This window comes from Pseudophryne corroboree, chromosome 2, assembly GCF_028390025.1.
Source record: "Pseudophryne corroboree isolate aPseCor3 chromosome 2, aPseCor3.hap2, whole genome shotgun sequence".
Classification (NCBI taxonomy): domain Eukaryota; kingdom Metazoa; phylum Chordata; class Amphibia; order Anura; family Myobatrachidae; genus Pseudophryne; species Pseudophryne corroboree.
In genome coordinates, this window is record NC_086445.1 from 220731203 (window position 1) to 220747364 (window position 16162).

General features: G+C 43.9%; 1 protein-coding gene across 2 annotated transcripts in view; it reads right to left on the reverse strand.

The window, feature by feature from the left end:
• The window catches only part of KIF5A (kinesin family member 5A), a 215802-nt gene that overhangs the window by 124555 nt on the left and 75085 nt on the right, over positions 1-16162 (reverse strand). For both annotated transcript variants that reach the window (XM_063952348.1, XM_063952347.1), the window contains exons 2-5: positions 9920-10007; positions 7355-7428; positions 5894-5998; positions 5186-5234 (exon numbers count right to left, since the gene is read on the reverse strand). In XM_063952348.1, the coding sequence (XP_063808418.1) occupies positions 5186-5234; positions 5894-5998; positions 7355-7428; positions 9920-10007 (316 nt within the window). The remainder of the gene's footprint in view (positions 1-5185; positions 5235-5893; positions 5999-7354; positions 7429-9919; positions 10008-16162) is intronic.

The following is a 16162-nucleotide window of genomic DNA, read 5'->3' on the forward strand; positions in this document are numbered from 1 at the left end:
ACAATTGGACTCTCCTTGTGGATTTGGGATTTCGAAGAATGCACAGTTCTTTGCTGTGCTGCTTTTGCCAGCTTGAGTCTTTTCATTTTTCTAGCGAGAGGCTGAGTGCTTCCATCCTCATGTGAAGCTGAACCACTAGCCATGAACATAGGCCAGGGCCTCCGCCGTTCCTTGCCACTCCGTGTGGTAAATGGCATATTGGCAAGTTTACGCTTCTCCTCCGACAATTTTATTTTAGGTTTTGGAGTCCTTTTTTTACTGATATTTGGTGTTTTGGATTTGACATGCTCTGTACTATGACATTGGGCATCGGCCTTGGCAGACGACGTTGCTGGCATTTCATCGTCTCGGCCATGACTAGTGGCAGCAGCTTCAGCACGAGGTGGAAGTGGATCTTGATCTTTCCCTAATTTTGGAACCTCAACATTTTTGTTCTCCATATTTTAATAGGCACAACTAAAAGGCACCTCAGGTAAACAATGGAGATGGATGGATTGGATACTAGTATACAATTATGGACGGGCTGCCGAGTGCCGACACAGAGGTAGCCACAGCCGTGAACTACCGCACTGTACTGTGTCTGCTGCTAATATATAGACTGGTTGATAAAGAGATAGTATACTCGTAACTAGTATGTATGTATAAAGAAAGAAAAAAAAACCACGGTTAGGTGGTATATACAATTATGGACGGGCTGCCGAGTGCCGACACAGAGGTAGCCACAGCCGTGAACTACCGCACTGTACTGTGTCTGCTGCTAATATAGACTGGTTGATAAAGAGATAGTATACTCGTAACTAGTATGTATGTATAAAGAAAGAAAAAAAAACCACGGTTAGGTGGTATATACAATTATGGACGGGCTGCCGAGTGCCGACACAGAGGTAGCCACAGCCGTGAACTACCGCACTGTACTGTGTCTGCTGCTAATATAGACTGGTTGATAAAGAGATAGTATACTCGTAACTAGTATGTATGTATAAAGAAAGAAAAAAAAACCACGGTTAGGTGGTATATACAATTATGGACGGGCTGCCGAGTGCCGACACAGAGGTAGCCACAGCCGTGAACTACCGCACTGTACTGTGTCTGCTGCTAATATAGACTGGTTGATAAAGAGATAGTATACTACTAATATTATATATACTGGTGGTCAGGTCACTGGTCACTAGTCACACTGGCAGTGGCACTCCTGCAGCAAAAGTGTGCACTGTTTAATTTTAATATAATATTATGTACTCCTGGCTCCTGCTATAACCTATAACTGGCACTGCAGTAGTGCTCCCCAGTCTCCCCCACAATTATAAGCTGTGTGAGCTGAGCAGTCAGACAGATATATAATATATATAGATGATGCAGCACACTGGCCTGAGCCTGAGCAGTGCACACAGATATGGTATGTGACTGACTGAGTCACTGTGTGTATCGCTTTTTTCAGGCAGAGAACGGATATATTAAATAAACTGCACTGTGTGTCTGGTGGTCACTCACTATATAATATATTATGTACTCCTGGCTCCTGCTATAACCTATAACTGGCACTGCAGTAGTGCTCCCCAGTCTCCCCCACAATTATAAGCTGTGTGAGCTGAGCAGTCAGACAGATATATATAATATTATATATAGATAATAGATGATGCAGCACACTGGCCTGAGCCTGAGCAGTGCACACAGATATGGTATGTGACTGAGTCACTGTGTGCTGTGTATCGCTTTTTTCAGGCAGAGAACGGATTATAAATAAAACTGGTGGTCACTATCAGCAAAACTCTGCACTGTACTGAGTACTCCTAATGCTCCCCAAAATTAGTAAATCAAGTGTCTCTCTAATCTATTCTAAACGGAGAGGACGCCAGCCACGTCCTCTCCCTATCAATCTCAATGCACGTGTGAAAATGGCGGCGACGCGCGGCTCCTTATATAGAATCCGAGTCTCGCGATAGAATCCGAGCCTCGCGAGAATCCGACAGCGTCATGATGACGTTCGGGCGCGCTCGGGTTAACCGAGCAAGGCGGGAAGATCCGAGTCGCTCGGACCCGTGAAAAAAAACATGAAGTTCTGGCGGGTTCGGATTCAGAGAAACCGAACCCGCTCATCTCTAGCGTTCAGTTCATGAGAGGAAGGAAACGTTACCTCAGGTTTCTTTCCTTTAAACATACAGACCCTCGTATCAGGAACAGTAGGGTCCTCAGTGATATGTAAAACATCTTTTATCGCCACAATCATGTACTGAATACTCTTAGCCAGTTTCGGATGTAATCTGGCATCACTATAGTCGACACTGGAATCAGAGTCCGTGGCGGTATCTGTATCTACTATCTGGGCAAATGCACGTTTCTGCGACCCCAAAGGGGTCTGGACCTGTGACAAAGCATCCTCCATGGATTTCCTCCATGTCTGGTTCTTAGACTTAGATTTATCAAATCTCTTAGCCAACTTAGTCACATTTGTATTTAAAACACTCAACATATTGACCCAAACATCCGTCGGCGGTGCCGACACTGTCACTCTCACCGAACTGTCTGTCCCCACGCCAGCCTCCTCCTGGGAAGAGCATTCAGCCTCAGACATGTCGACACACACACGTACCGACAGCCACAAACACATTGGGGACAGACCCACAGCAGAGCCTGTTAGAAAGACACAGAGAGAGTTCACCCAGCTCACAACCCAGCGCCTATCCCGGTTCTGAAGTCAGTAACAAGACAGACCACACCTGCTAGCGCTTTTATCATATATAATAATTCACCAATCACTATTGCCCCCCCCCCCCCCTCCCCGTTTTGCACCCTGTTACTTGCACAGCAGTGTGGAGGATCAGGGCCAGCATCTCTGCAGCCTTCTGTGAAGAGAAAAATGGTGCTGGTGAGAGCTATGCGGCTAAGCCCCGCCCCCGACATGGCGCGCTTAGGTCCCGCTCAAAATTCTTTATACTGGCAGGGGTCCCTTAACAAGTGCCTGGGCACTGTTATACTCTATGCCAGTGCTATTTGAGGCCCCCCATGCTGCCCAGGGCGCCCCCCCCCCTGCGCCCTGCACCCTGCAGTTCCGTGATCAGTGTCTTCTGCCGTCACTGAAGTCTTCTGATCTTCTCATACTCACCCGGCTTCAATCTTCTGGCTCTGTGAGGGGGGTGACGGCGCGGGTCCGGGAACAAGCAGCTAGGCATACCGTAGTGATAGAACCCTCTGGAGCTAATGGTGTCCAGTAGCCTAAGAAGCAGAGCCCTTGAACTCTTAAGAAGTAGGTCTGCTTCTCTCCCCTCACTCCCACGATGCATGGAGCCTGTAGCCAGCAGGTCTCCCTGAAAATAATAAACCTAAATAAAGTATTTTTCTGAGAAACTCAGGAGAGCTCCTCAGTGTGCATCCAGTCTCGCTGGGCACAGAATCTAACTGGAGTCTGGAGGAGGGGCATAGTGGGAGGAGCCAGTTCACACCCATTCAAAGTCTTATAGTGTGCCCATGTCTCCTGCGGATCCCGTCTATACCCCATGGTTCTTGAAGCATCCCCAGCATCCTCTAGGACGTATGAGAAATACATTTCCTAGTGACGAAGTACACCTGTTAGCCATATTATGTATAAATGAAACAAACAGTGCTTCACTGGCCTATCACTGAATTTATTGTGGTACTGTATAATAGTGGGTCCCAGGAGAGTACTAAACGTCTCTGTTTTTTGGAAATCAAGGTTACAAATATTATATTATTTTCTTCTTAGAGAATTCCTTGATGACATTCTCCTCATTGGCAGCATATTGTTGAGGTGGCGGGGGTTTTTTTTGGGGGGAAATCATTATTAAATTTAATGGTGTGACGAGGGTGGTGGCCCTCAGGTAATTGTGGTTGGGGGCTAATAATTATTTTGGTGGAGTGATGGTGGAGGCTAAGTATTTGTTGATGGGGCTATTTCATGCAATAGTGTGGTTCTTATTTCTGGGGACTGCCACAGAATTTAGAGATGTGTCTCTGGATATTCTGATCCTAGGAAATATTTATATTTTCCAATTTCCTATTTCCAGTTATCTTAGGTAATATTTATTAAGGATGAGTATTTAAATGAAAATAAAATTACATTAAAGCATATTCTATAGTGAATCGTACAGCATGGCATTTGAGTTATACTTGGAACGCATGTGATGTGCTTACATGCAGCTGCCACCGACAAAGTGTCCCTGAGAACAATTGCTGGTAACTATACAATGTAGGGAAGACTAAGGGACCCATTTATCATTGATGTATTTGCAATGTGATCGTAGTGCAGTATTAGTGCCCAAGATCGCATTGCATAGTGCAATTAAATCGGCGGGTTGTATCATTCTGCAGCCGCAGAGACAGCTGCACCAAAAGGAGCCCGCCCCGCGATGTGTGAAATGTGGTGCCGGGACTACGGCGCATGTGGGGTCCCGCTGACTGCTCATGCACAGGGGCTATTTCTGGTGAGGGCTCTGGGGGAACCCTCTGCCAGCTGCAAATCCGATGAGTAGCACATAGGCTACAATGGGCTACCGCAATCTTCAGATGGTGGCAGCAGCGGGGGCCAATCTCCAGAATGCTTCTCATTTTGGATGTTGGTAAATCTGGCAGCATCGCATCCCCTATAGAAACCTATGGGGGATGTGGCTGACAGCGGGAATCTGGCAGCACCGCATCCCCCATAGAAACCTATGGGGGATGTGGCTGACAGCGGGAATCTGGCAGCACCGCATCCCCCATAGAAACCTATGGGGGATGTGGCTGGCAGCAGGTATCAGAGGTATATGCTGTGGTCCCTCATACACATACATACAGGGGATGCTAAATATTTGCAGCCAACCCCCGAATACGAGTGTTTTGGGGGACATAGCCGCAAATATTGTTTGATAAATGGGCCCCTATACATGAGGTTCTCAGGAGTATCTTCTGCAGACTGCCACCAAGAGAAGCATGAAAACCAGAAGTGAAAAGGATTCTAGAGTCAGGAAATGTAACTCTACCATATAATAGCACCGTGGAAATCTCTTTGGCATTTCTTATCAACTTTTCAGTATGGACACTTTAAAAAAAAAATTCTCATTAGGCCCGAATTAAGCAGCCTGAGGTTCTCAAGATATTAGGGAACTACAAATCCCAGCAGCTGTCTGAGCTGCCAAAATGCTGGAGAGTCCCAGGCTGCCTATAGGCACCACAGCTATTGTGTACTTACCATCCAGCAGGTCTCTAATTTTATCCAAGTAAATCTCAAAATAGGAAACCTGGAAAACAGTCACCAACACTGTGAATGGTTATTGCCCTGATTCCACAACAATCCAAAATAAACTCTCTATAGTAAATTATGTAAAAGTGTATACATTGTAATATACTAATGAAGGTGAACATGTTTATATTTTGCCTTCTCAGTCAGGTTTTTTTTTGTATGTGAAATATACAGTAATTTAACATATATCGAATCTACAACATTGATTCCAATTAGCAATTATACAAACCTAATTACCACTGTTAATTAATATAACTTTAAAATTTTAGCGATCAATTAAATGGCATAATGGGCAGATAATTTAATGCCAGTGAAATAATGCTTACAGAATATATCATTTATCATATTTATATCCGGAATAAAAATGATAAAAAAGTGTTATTTACAGAAGCTTTTACATTTCTGTAACTTCTCTAAGAGCTCTACAAGATCTATTTGTGCGCTACAATCTATGGCTTTGTATGATTTGTCGAGATTCTGCCCCCGCCATTATGCTGTCCGCTTTTAACTGTAGACACTGTGTCGACAAAACAACTATTTCCTGTATATTTCTCTATTAAAATCCTGTCTAACTACCCATATTAAACCTAAACCACAACATACTAAACAGCTGATCTTGTAAGCCTATACTGTATATACTGTACGCTGGCACTATACCTTGATATGGAATTCCAGGTTCTCATCCATGGAGTAGATGTGGTTGAATATGTCCCTCGCGATTCTGGGTATTATCCCCATTAGCTGCGGATCATGGAGCTTACCCTGAAGGGAAGTAGAAAATCACAGTGGACACATTTCATTCTTGCAGACAAGCAATGACTAGCCTCCTCTGGGGCATCAATAAATATACAAGCCATTTGGCAAGTTTCAAGCATTTATATTGAAGGGTGAGTGAAAAAATGATGGTAGAAATTATTTTAAATGAGGGACCACATGGGTGGTGAATAGGTAGGTTATATGAAGGTATCTGCAGTGCCTATTTACTTGTACTGCAGAGCAGTGATACATACCTCCCAACTTTTGCATTCTGCAGCGGGGAATCCTTGTGTGTCGCCCCAAAAAGGGGTGGTGTCTCGGGTAGGAGGTGGCATTTGCTCTGTTTAGGGGTTGTGGCCTTATGGCACAACACTGCTTTGACCATTTTGGGTGGTGCCCAGCACTCCCTGAACAGCCGGGTGGCCCCGGCTCAGCTCCCTGCACTGTATAGATGTCATGTGCACGACATCTATTCAGGGCTCACTTGCTGCTTTTCAGAGCAGATCCATGAGTAATCAAAGGCTCCCCCCCACACACACACACTGCATCCTGCGGGTGGGACAGCGGGACAGTGTCAGAATAGCGGGACTGTCCAGCTGGAATCGGGACGGTTGGGAGGTATAGTGATGTGCAGTAAGGGTAGGTAGGGGAAAATTTCCCGATAGCCGGGATCCCAGCGGTCAGGAGGCAGGCGCCGGAATCCCGAAAGCAGATGAAATCCCTATGGTCGGAATCCCAACAAACGCTCGCTATTCCTACTCAGTTGGTCCACGCCACCAACCGAGGGGGAATATAATAGTGTGGCTAGCGAAGCGAACCACTGGGCCTGAAGCGTGGCAAGCGGAGCGAGCCCACGAGAGGACTCGATGCGCATCTGTCGGGATTCTGGCGTTGGTCTCCTGAGAGGCAGAGCCTCACCTGTCATACTCTAGTACACTCTAGTACATACTCTAGTTTTGAGTATAAAAATGATTACAAAATAACTCACCATCTTTGTATTATTCATATAATCTTTGTGTTATTCTAATCATTTTTATAATCAAAACTCACACCAAATCATATATGCATGTGTAAATCTGGTTCTGATATTTGCAAGTACCTCCGTAGCCATTTAAGTCATCGCACCTCACTGCTGCAGACAGGGGCGTTTCAAGAGAGGAGAGGACTTGTGCAGAGAGAGTTAGATTTGGGTGTGGTGTTTTCAAACTGAAATCCAAATTGCAGTGTAAAAATAAACAGCCAGTATTTACCCTGCACAGAAATAACTGATAACTGCCAGCAGATTTGTGCTCTGTATTTCTAGTGACTCCTTTCATAATTTGCAATAATTTCCATTTTAGGAAGCGTGAGATGATAACATACCTCCATGGTGTGGGTCTTCCCCGAGGCAGTTTGCCCATAAGCAAAGATGGTCCCATTGTATCCAGCCAGCACATCTACAGGAAACAGGGATTATATTATTGAGGAGCGAATATCACAAGCAGCAATAGCTAAGTTACACGACACAGAACATGTTTATAGCGGTCGTTCTAACACCCTGCACCTAAGCGGTGAGGAGGGCATATTTTAATTTTGAATGGTAAAACTTAAACTGTAGCTGTAGCAATATATCAAGTATAACATTTTGCCCTTCGAAATTAAAATATGCCCTCCTCACTGATTACGTGCTGGGTGGTAGAATGAACACATTGGGGAGAATTCAAATGTTATCACCTGCGATCTCTCGTCTAAAGTGCAGGGGGGCGATATTCATTTGATGCCCCCTATCATGCTGATCGCACCCATTAGTGTCTGGTTTAGCAGCGTAAAGCGGCTAAACCCGACTAAGGGGTTAATTCAGACCTGATCGCTAGGGTGTGTTTTTTGCAGCCCTGCGATCAGATAGTCGCCGCCTACAGGGGGAGCGGGATAGGTCTGTGCAGGTGTGCGATTGCATTTGTTGCAGAGCTGCACAAACATCAGTTTGTGCAGTCTCTGCTCAGCCCAGGAATTACTCTTCCTCTGCGATGTAATCCTGCAGTTCGGGGCCGGAACTGACGTCAGACACCCTCCCTGAAAACGGCTGGTCCCGCCTGTGTTTTTCCAGAGACTCCTGTAAAACGGTCAATTGCCACCCACAAATGGTCTCTTCCTGTCAATCACCTTGCGATCGTACGTGCGATCTATTTTTTGCACCATCCCGTCGTAAGGCACCGATGCCCAGTGCAGTTGTCCCACGCGCCAGCGCATTGCGGTGCATACTCATGCGCAGTTTAGATCTGGTCGCCTGCTGTGCGAAAACGCACAGCAGCGATCAGGTCTGCAGTACCCCTAAACTAATAGGCGCGATTGGGAAAAGTGCCATTTGGGCACCCAAACAGATAACTTTTCACACACTTCAGCTCGCCACCCCCGACGATTGCGAGCTGAAATGTAGACACCAGCAGCCGATCCGCCCGAACGGAGCTATATTTGAATATCTCCACTGGGCGTAATCCAGTGGCGGTCAGCATCAACAACATATGAATACCATGCTATGTTTACACTCACTTTTATGCATCTATTAATATAATAAGACAGAGTTACCGGTCTACATTGCAGTGGTATGGTCAGGGGTGTAGCCAGAACTTTGTGGGCCCCATAGCAACATTTTGAAGGGGCCCCGTACCAATGCTTCTAGAGAGACACTTCTCTGCATCAGTTGTTAATTTTATGCCCTATAATAGTGCCCTAGTTCATTTTCTGAACCATAGTAGAGACTTATTTAATGTTATGCCCCATAGTAGTGTCCTAGTTTCTTTTATGAATCGCAGTAGTGCTTAAGTTCACCCTATGTCACATTTCAGAGCTGCCAGTACACATTATGCCGCACAGTACCCCCGATTCACATTAAGATATATAGTGCTCCCCGTTCATACTGTGCCTTATTACAGAGCCCCGATTCATATTATATAACATTAAAATGCCCTCCAGTTCATTTTATACCACATTACAATGAGCAGGTCCAGGGGCATGCTTAGATATATTGCGGGCCCCAAGGAAAAAGTTTGAAAGGACCCCTACGTAGCACCCAATGGCGTAAAATGTATATAACACATGTAACTGTGACAGGGAAGGTGGGCGCCTCTCATCTCTGGGCCCCATAGCAGCTGCACTGCCTGCACCTATGGTAGCTACGCCCTTGGGTATGGTCCAATGTAGATGGCAGAGTTATAACTTTGTTATATCACAGGACAGATAAAAACATATTGCTTGGTTAGATGTAATATATATGGCAGATGAAAAATGTATACAAAATTATATTTTTTTACAATCAAAAGAGACAATTTAATACATTTTAATACATGTAATACATTTAAACATTTTGTATACTTACACAGTAGTAAGGAAAAGAAAACACTGATCAACACTCATTCTATTGCCAATAATATTAGCGCAATTTTGGGGTATCTGAAAATATTTGGGATACATGAAAAACACAATATACAACGCAAACCGTTCAACTGCCAGTGGCGCTATTGCCAATAATATTAGCGCAATTTTGGGGTATCTGAAAATATTTGGGATACATGAAAAACACAATATACAACGCAAACCGTTCAACTGCCAGTGGCCGATCACTTACTATATGTACAGAGGGGGAATTGTCTAGAATGATTGCGGAGTGAATATCTACAATATTCACGTCTCACTGTCTAGAATGTTCTGGTAGATTCTCATATATGTGCATTAGTTCCCTATTAATTACATGATCTCAAGAACTAAAGCCAATAAGAAAAAAAAAATATTTTCATTTTTGAATTCAGCAACCCCAAAATGCCCTAAATTCTTTCACATATCCTTGGCAACTAAACAGCTTTCCCCCCCAGTTGGGCTGTGTTGTTTATGCTATGGGCAAACGCTGCCATGAAATTTTGATCACATACATAATAATATTATAAATGTTACCTTTAACAATCTGCATTGCGCAGGCATGGTAGACCTGCTCCTGAGTCGTGTTTGGAGGGAATACGCGGTCAAACGCATAGGGTTTTCCCTAAAATAAAACCAAAAAATACATTGAGTTAATAAAATCAGAAAGATCAATACAGTACATATACTTTAGATTACATGGTCATATAGGGGGTAATTCTGAGTTGATCGCAGCAGCAAGTTTGTTAGCATGGCCCTCATTCCGAGTCGTTCGCTCGGTAATTTTCATCGCATCGCAGTGAAATTCCGCTTAGTACGCATGCGCAATAATCGCACTGCGACTGCGCCAAGTAATTTTACAATGAAGATAGTATTTTTACTCACGGCTTTTTCTTCGCTCCGGCGATCGTAGTGTGATTGACAGGAAATGGGTGTTACTGGGCGGAAACACGGCGTTTTCGGGGCGTGTGGATAAAAACGCTACCGTTTCCGGAAAAAACGCAGGAGTGGCCGGAGAAACGGGGGAGTGTCTGGGCGAACGCTGGGTGTGTTTATGACGTCAAACCAGGAACGACAAGCACTGAACTGATCGCAGATGCCGAGTAAGTCTGAAGCTACTCTGAAACTGCTAAGTAGTTTGTAATCGCAATATTGCGAATACATCGGTCGCAATTTTAAGAAGCTAAGATACACTCCCAGTAGGCGTAGGCTTAGCCTGAGCAACTCTGCTAAATTCGCCTTGCGAGCGATCAACTCGGAATGAGGGCCCATGTGCACTGCAGGGGGGGCAGATGTAACATGTGCAGAGAGAGTTAGATTTGGGTGGGTTATTTTGTTTCTGTGCAGGGTAAATACTGGCTGCTTTATTTTTACACTACAATATAGATTTCAGTTTGAATACACCACACCCAAATCTAACTCTCTCTGCACATGTTATATCTGTCCCCCCTGCAGTGCACATGGTTTTGCCCAACTGCTAACAAAGTTCCTGCTGCGATCAACTCAGAATTAGGCCCATAATAAACAATTAAAAACTCTGAACATTAATACACCTCTGTCCAAAATGTACAATTATTGCCATGGTGTACACAGTGACATAACTATTCAATTACCGCGGGGATTGGGTTTAAAGGATTTATTTCCTACGCCTGAACCAATTTTGTGGCGGGGGGTTTCTGCAGACTTAACCTTGCGACTCCATGAGCTGGAAGATTCAGTCTGACTGCAGGGACCTGCGCACGGGGTAACCCCCGCTAATTGAATACCTCTGGCGTGGAAATTAGCCGCAGGCTAAATTAATACCCCCCTTAATTTTTTATTAAATGTCATCATTTCATATGGCCAAACAGGGGCCCAGATTTAAAAAGCCTTGGAGAGTGATAAATTGCACATTGATAAAGTACAGTACCAACCAATTAGCTCCTAACTGCCATGTTACAGGCTGAGTTTGAAAAATGACAGCTAGCAGTTTGGCTGGTACTTTATCACCGTGCAGTTTATCACTCTCCAAGGCTTGATACATCTGGGCCAGGGACACTGTAGGATTTGTTTAAAAAACACAAATATTGTCATGTTTTCACTGACTCTCAGCTAATTTATGGTAAAGTCTTATAGTCAAGATTGACTTGTCTGCACAGTCTATCTAGCCTTACGATACCGACCCCACGGGAGTGCGCATTGGGATAGAATCTGTATCGCAAGCTGCCTAATACCTTGAGATATGCACTAACTTTTCATAAAATTTTGACTATATTGTCAAAATCTTACAGATTTATCTCACCGTGTGTACACACCATTAGGAAACAGCCTACTGTACACAGCTAAGAACACCCTAATTTGCTTGCTACAGAACACCCTATTTTCTATAGTGTATAATGGGAATGTAATACAAAGAAGGGGTTGTCTAAGAGCTCTCTAAGCTCTCACACATATATATTATCAATAAAGGTTTCTATTTTGTTTCTGAATATAGTGCTTTAGTCTATTTTAGTGATACTGTATTAAATACTTTGGTGTTGATGGTTAATTGATAGTTTCCTTGGAACGTGTGGTCAGAACTGCAGGCAGGGTCATTGGTGTGTCCCTTCCATGTATACATGATCTCCATGAGGGAGAAAATGCTCTGTTCCTGGACTTTCCTGGTAATGTATGATTGCCATCACCTGTGGTGAAACCCCTTTCTTATCAATTAACTAGCTCACCACAGGTGTTGGCAATCACACATTACTAGGAAAGTCCAGGAACAGAGCATTTTCTCCCTCATGGAGAGGGTCAGGTAGGCAAGTATGGGATAAACCAAGCATAAAGAAATTTTTGGACTGCTATAATCATGCATTGGCACCTGCACATTTTCTTGCTTATTTGATGGACCCACGTTACTGTGGTAGTTGTCGAACTGCCGAAGAAATGTTAGAAGCTCTTAAGTTTTCCAAAGGAAAATATCCACATTCAAATGCCCTTCTACCTACACTAGTCAAGTTCCAAGCAAAAGTACCTCAGTTAATGACCTCCTTGTTTGACCACAATTGGTTTGGTGCAGTCAAAACTGAGAAACTGCTTGGGTGCTGACAAAGCTGCAAACCTTGTGTTTCTCTTTAAGGTTGTCAGGATCTTGGACTATTTCATGCTTGTACTAAGTGTTCCTTGTACCTTTCATTCTGTTTTGCATGGATTTCAGGATTTCTCTCAGTCTTGCAAGCTCTATGCAGACTTCAGGCTGTGTCTGTGTTACTCTCTCCTGATTAAGCCACCTGTGTAGGTTTCCCTTGTGTGAGTAATCAACAGGATCTTGTGTACAGCTTCTGGTATCTCTGTTCATTGTGTTCGCAAGAAGTTCCAGCAGCCATGTTCACTGTTCAGCGGATCAGACGATTCACCAGTAGGAGTGCTGGTTACTCTCAGCAGACTCCTTCCACCGGTGGCAGACTACCTAAGGGTATAAAGCAGGTTCCAGGAACAGGAAGGGGCCTGTGCAACTAGTCACATAGGGTAACAAGAGAACCTGTTTCGCTTCTTTCATGTGGCACTATCAGGCCTAGCATATCCTCAGCCAGTAACCAAACCAGTCCAGTCCTACATATCCTCAGCCAGTAACCAGTCCAGTCGTGAATATCCTCAACCCGAAACCAGTCTGGTCCTACATATCCTCAGCCAGTAACCAGTCCAGTCGTGAATATCCTCAACCCGAAACCAGTCTGGTCCTACATATCCTCAGCCGGTAAACAGTTAGATCCTGCATATCCTCAAACAGTAACCAGTCCGGTCCTGCATATTCTCAGCCAGTAACCAGTCTGGTCCTGCTTATCCTCAGCCAGTAGCCAGTACAGCCCAGCTTTATTCCTTAGCCAGTACCCAGTTCGGTCCAGCAGCATCTCTTCAGTCGGTAGCCAGTCTGGTCCAGCTGTAATCCTCAGCCGGTAACCAGTCCGGTCCAGCAGAATCTCTTCAGCCAGTATCCAGTCTGGTCCATCTGTATTCCTCAGCCGGTGGCCAGTCCGCTCCAGCAGCATCTCTCAGCCGGTAACCAGTCCTGTCCATCTGTATTCCTCAGCTTGTAGCCAGTCCGATCCAGCAGCATCTCTTCAGCCAGTAGCCAGTCCGGTCCATCTGTATTCCTCAGCTGGTAGCCAGTCTGGTCCAGCAGCAGCTCTTCAGCAGGTAGACAGTCTGGTCCAGCACCATTTCTTCAGCCGATAGCTAGTCTGCTTCCAGCTGTATTCCTCAGCTGGTAGGTTGTCTGGCCCAGCAGCATCTCTTCAGCTGGTATCCAGTCTGGTCCAGCTGTATTCCTCAACTGGTAGCCAGTCCAGTCCAGCAGCATCTCTACAGTAGGTAGCCAGTCCGGTCCAGCTGTATTCCTCAGCCGGTAACCAGTCCAGGTACATTACCACTGCGTGGTACATAACCTTGAACTCATATCAAAGACAGTTCTCACAGCTACCCAAATCCCATGTGAAAGAGCTATATTCAGACTCCTCGAATCCAGCTCCAAGCCACAGACATTGGTCATCACCTGACTCAGGTAACCTTGTGCACAAAACCGTGACAAAGGTGTTCAAAAAACTTAACGTGTAGGCTTATTCAGATTTACAAATCAGCCAAGGCAATTGCCAACTATTGTAACTTTTAACATTATTGCTGTTTCTTTTCCTTTTGCAGTTTGTGTGATTTGTCTGAAGTTTGCTGTGCCATGCCATGATTCATGGTGACACACTCAAGTCATTTAAATTAAATATATCAATGTTACAGTATTTTAAAATAACTTTGTATTATTGTTTTTACTTGGTTTATTCATTTACTTGATAATTTTTATAAAAATCCAATTTAAATAAAAAATGACAATAAAAAGAAATCAGGTTTAAAGCAAAAAAATCTGATTTAAATAAAAAAAAATCTGAATTTTTTTTTTTTAAATCACAATTTTTTTCATTCCCTGCTGGCATTACAACTCTACCATGATATCAGTATCAAAACATTGGAAAATTAAAGTACAGTATGCTATTCTTTCTTTAATCCTATAGGTGTTTTAAAAGGGGTAAACGACTAATAGTGCCAGCAGTGGTAAGTGTGACCTGTCATATTCAGCCACGTGTGATGAGGTCTCTGACTGGCTGAGGAGTCAGTTTGGTCAGGATAAGCACGTGTGGCCAGTACAGGGATGATTCCTCACGATACCTGGAGTTAGTAAGTTGCTTGCTTTTTTAAATTTGCTCTCTATACAGAATCAGCCCCTTAATGTTTATTGCTTAGTTAACATGTAACCACTACTGTTATATTCATAAATAGCGTCTTGGTGAATGTTACTACTGCATACTACAGCTTTGGTTAAGCTACTTCTATGTGACCAGATCTGCATGATTGTAGCGTTTGCCCACAAAACGTGGTCCTTTACCTGAGCATCTGTCCTTTTCTCAGAGTAACTAAGAACACAAGGGGAAAGTATGGGAGACATGTCAAAGGAGGAGGGCTAAGTATGTAACTGAACTGGGTGTACTGTTCCCATGTGGTAATATGCACTACCACAGCAGTATGTGGTAATATACACTACCACAGCAGTATGTGGTAATATGCACTACCACAGCAGTATGTGGTAATATGCGCTACCACAGCAGTATGTGGTAATATGCGCTACCACAGCAGTATGTGGTAATATGCGCTACCACAGCAGTATGTGGTAATATACACTACCACAGCAGTATGTGGTAATATACATTACCACAGCAGCATGTAGTAATATACACTACCACAGCAGTATGTGGTAATATGCACTACCACAGCAGTATGTGGTAATATGCGCTACCACAGCAGTATGTGGTAATATGCGCTACCACAGCAGTATGTGGTAATATGCGCTACCACAGCAGTATGTGGTAATATACACTACCACAGCAGTATGTGGTAATATACATTACCACAGCAGTATGTGGTAATATGCGCTACCACAGCAGTATGTGGTAATATGCGCTACCACAGCAGTATGTGGTAATATGCGCTATATATATACATATACACACACAGATGCTGTAGCTGTATAGAATGTTTGGATTCTCCCTGCAACACATCTACTGTATCAAATGAAATAATAACCAATTTCCGAATATAAAGAGTAACTGTTGTTACCAAGGAAATTAATCTTCTGTTTTTCTAAAATCCCATATGGTAGACATTATTTTATTTTATTTTTTATCATCACACAAATTTCCAAGGGACCAATTTAACCGAAGGTCTTCATCCCCTCACACAGCATGACAAAATCACAACTGCTATTCTGCTTGGCACCATACATGCTATTTTATTATGTGCAGTTACAGTCTCACTCACTCAGCATTTTAACCAGTCCTATTAATATCACGGCACGAAAACAGCTGCCTTCTGCCGATGTGCCTGACATCTTGCGTGATCTCTCTGATTGAAACCAATCTGCATTTCATTTTAGAAAAAGAGAGTTTCAGAAAAGAGCAAAGATCTGAACTACATTGAGTTACAGTAGAAGCTTCTAAATATTTCACAGAATCCTGAGTGGTCTGTTGGGGAATATAATTTAGCATATTGCAGATTACACTTCCTCAGGGTAACGACTCTATACTTCATAGCCTTGATCACATCAATGGCTTCAGGCTGCTGCTGGCTGTGGAGGAGAATACAGCACCAGGAGCTGTCCAGGATCTGAAATCTGTTCTCCCTCTCCACAGAGACTCCGATTACTCCTGACAGAATATTACAGTCAGCAGTTACTGCATATAATAAATTGATTCTGAACACATTAGACTAATTTGCAAA